The following is a 3608-nucleotide window of genomic DNA, read 5'->3' as shown; positions in this document are numbered from 1 at the left end:
CTCTCTCGTTCGCTTCCGGAACTTACAAGACGAACGCAAGGGCAGTTACCCCGAAACTTGCGTAATTTTATTGTCAAGGTTCTAGACAGTGTACTATGACCAACGCTAAGCATGGTAGTGTATCACTACGAATTTGATACTACCTACAGCTTGGATTTAAACAGTTTTCAGACAGGAGACCCAGTTTTACTTGGGTCCGGGATTCGGCGAGGCGATCCACCCTCTCCGGGACAGTTCATGTTGTTTACTGAGCCATTCATGAATTACTTACGTGCTTGAGTTTAGTGCGCGGATTATGCTTTGACAAGTGGTTATCTAAATATTTGCTTCCAGCGTTTGTGGATGACTGCGCCGGCTTACTAGCTGATGTTGACCACGCGACTGGATTCTTAGATGTGATACAAGATTACGCATTAGTATTAGGATTACGACTTAACATGCATCATGGTGTTTACACGCCAAGTCGACATGGCGAAATTGATCAGACTACGTGATCCAAATGATCACAAAGTGTTACATCTGTCAGACATTGTTGTACTATTAGAAACACGTCAAGGCGGAGCGACTGTGACACCCAAACAACAATACAGTGATGTGGTTATACGATGCGCCATCTGGAACTACTGTACACTTACAACGAGGAAAAGAATGCTATGACAAAGCATCATCTTACCATGACTTTTGTATACAGCCAGGGCGGCGTCTATCACACTCAATCTTTAAAGCTGTGGACGTCATCTTCCGCAACTTTATTCGCTCAAAGTATACGGATAGTTTCTCCGCTGCTGCGGAATAATTGCAAAAATGGATTTACACACGTATACTGAACGATGAACTAGGATCGGCATCTGTCAAAGCATTTATCCAAAAGAGCATCTCAAAGCATTGAGAGATGCAATCGTGAATTGAATGTAGTACTTCAGTGGGTCTACTACGGCACCACAACCTTTTACAAAAAACATTTGGCTCCCTTGGACAGGCTTCGCCATCATATCTGCAAATTTGAACCGGGGGGAAAGAATGAACTGCCCGAGTTGTGAAAATCTAATTTTCGCTTACAGGCGGGGCTGCACACTACTTACGGCTCCAAAGACTTAGAATTATATGCAATCATGCCGTTATGGTACAATGCCTATTTTACGTTTGGCAAGGCTGAAACTCATTTAGGCAAAGTTAGTAAAGATACCATTTGCTTCCTGAAGGATCAGGGTTCAATCGCTGCAAGACTTTGTAAAGCGCTTCGGGAGCTTTACAACACAAACTTTTCCCCACAGACTACTTCGTGTGAATCAATTCGACTGACGTGCATCAAATTCAAGGCTAGTGTCCGGCACAAAGCTGCGGTCAGCTTGATCTCTCCGCCACATGGTACTATATATGGGGCCAATCATCCCACCCACATTGAATGTGCAAAACCCGAATGATGTTCTTGAGGTAAAACGGAAATCGATATACAAAACTATGACTTCGTTAGCTTCTATTGAAGACTAAACTGGGTATATCGCTACCAAATTTCCGAATGAAAAAGCTTTTGATTAGGGGCAAAATCCCAACGGAAGATACCTGGTATTTTTATACCGTTCGTACCAACATGCACTCCAAGTATGCTCCGATTTCAAGTTCCATCTTCGGTACAACGCATCGAGATTTTGATGCAAGAAGCGATGGAATCAAACCGTACACGTATACACGGATGCACAAACATTGGAGATGCTCAACTTAACATCTTTAGCCATTTTTTGATTTTGAAAACAAATTTGAAAGTGTATGGTTTGTAGTTCGGCTGGGGCGGTGCTTGTAGAGTCGATGAGAAGTCGTTTTTGAGCTTTTTAGCAAGGCTGGAACCTATGACTAGATTATGATTGATTTACTCCAGTATTCGTTACCACCACTTAACTGGAACACTGCTTTCACACACGTCTAAAAAAAAAAAAATCACGCATGACACACGACAAACCGCTGAAGTGGCGATCAACGTCAAGACCTCAACCGCAACATCGGCAAAACCAACACATTATCGTTTTATGAATTTTATGGGATTAGTCCCATTACGATCATTTGGTGAGCCACATATTCTGTGTGGGGTTACATATATATGCATCGCTTTATATTCCTCAATTCTGTTACAAGGCTTTCATCATTTTGGTGAGGGTTTAAAGCCTAATGGCTATGGAAAAATGCCAATTCACCTTTTCCACCTCTTTCGCGTAGTTCGACGGCTCGCTGGGAGTTAGCGACACGAGGTGAAGCGTGCTCATGAATCTAATTCTATTTAATAGGAAAAATATATTGAACCGCATGCTGATCCAGATCATTACAATCTCAACCACTCAAGCGTTGGAGCACATCACCTAATGCTTCCACTATCGGACATCCACCACCTTACATACTACGACAAAGGTATATCAGACTACCAAAACATATATACAGTTATTTTTACATAATATAATTTAGCTTAGGAACAACCGGAAATTTCATAGATTTACAATTTCTAGAGGTAGTCGTGACGCAATGAGATTAAAATTTCAAAGTCACGCTCTAATCGGCATGGGACCGAGAACCTAACGAGATACTTTTTATAGAAAGAGAATATATATATCATCAAGTCAAATCTAAACTTTCAGTATAAAATATCACTTTTATTGTATCATCAAAGAACTTTATGTGTATTGTATGAAGTAGGGCTAACAGCACACGTGGTCCACATCTCTCTCTCGACGAAGTGTGTGTGTGCAAATGTCCATTATGCGGTACATAATACGTCTGACGCATGATCTGTGTATTTGTATCAATTACCGGTAGATACTGATATGTGTGGTATGAAACTCTCTATATACTTAAGTGATTTTCTACAAGTGCAGCTTTTGATTAAAAAAAACTCGAATTTGCACGAAAGTATTTAATCTTCGTGCCATTAAAACGAGGCATGCAAACTGTCAATTTGTCAAAATTCCCGCCAAGAGCATCAAAATTTTGGGGAACTTATATTTCCAAATTTTGTAGCTAAAATCGTAGGTGATGCTTATGCATCGAAGCAATCTATGTTGGAAACTAACTGAGATTACCGGTGCTACTTAATGCATATTCACTTTTGTTTATTTCGATTTGTCGAAAACTTAAATCCTCTTAAGCTCTTGTCCGGATGTGACTTGATCAACGTTTTGCAATTCGTTGCAGTATCATCTATAGATTTAAAAATCTGGGCGCCGTAAAAGATAAGATGACCTGAATCCTGCAGATTTGCCCTCGCCCAATTAGCAACATCAAGCAGCATCGTTTTTGTCCAAAAGGTTCTCATAAATGAAGCCATATTCCAGCCAAGAGGCTGATCGATCATGGGGATATAGTCTAACCAAGCGTTTATCAGTTGCTCATCTTCTTTGGTCGACCAAATTTTTAATAACTCGCGAACTGCGGATTTCCACGGCTGCTCATCTTTGACACTAGTTGCATGCTCTAAACGTTTGATTAAAATGTTTGTCTTTGTCAGCGCAGATGTCTTCAGAATTGTCAGCACGGTTTGGTCATCCGCGTATGGAATGTCGCTATGTATGAAAACGACCGAGTATGAGACCCACAGTTTAAAGTCATCGTTTTTCAAAATATCT

General features: G+C 40.7%; 1 protein-coding gene across 1 annotated transcript; it reads left to right on the top strand.

The window, feature by feature from the left end:
* Nucleotides 1-1604: 1604 nt before the first annotated feature.
* PHALS_10503 (uncharacterized protein) lies at nt 1605-1862 on the top strand (the record flags this gene model as incomplete). The annotated part of the gene is made up of 2 exons (XM_024725938.1): nt 1605-1770; nt 1834-1862. The coding sequence occupies 2 exons, from the start codon at nt 1605-1607 to the stop codon at nt 1860-1862; spliced, it is 195 nt and encodes a 64-aa protein (XP_024576664.1).
* Nucleotides 1863-3608: the final 1746 nt, after the last annotated feature.

This window comes from Plasmopara halstedii (assembly GCF_900000015.1).
Source record: "Plasmopara halstedii genome assembly, contig: Scaffold_474, whole genome shotgun sequence".
Lineage (NCBI taxonomy): Eukaryota > Oomycota > Peronosporomycetes > Peronosporales > Peronosporaceae > Plasmopara > Plasmopara halstedii.
The sequence above is the reverse complement of the archived record's forward strand: the minus strand, read 5'-3'. Positions and strand labels throughout refer to the sequence as shown.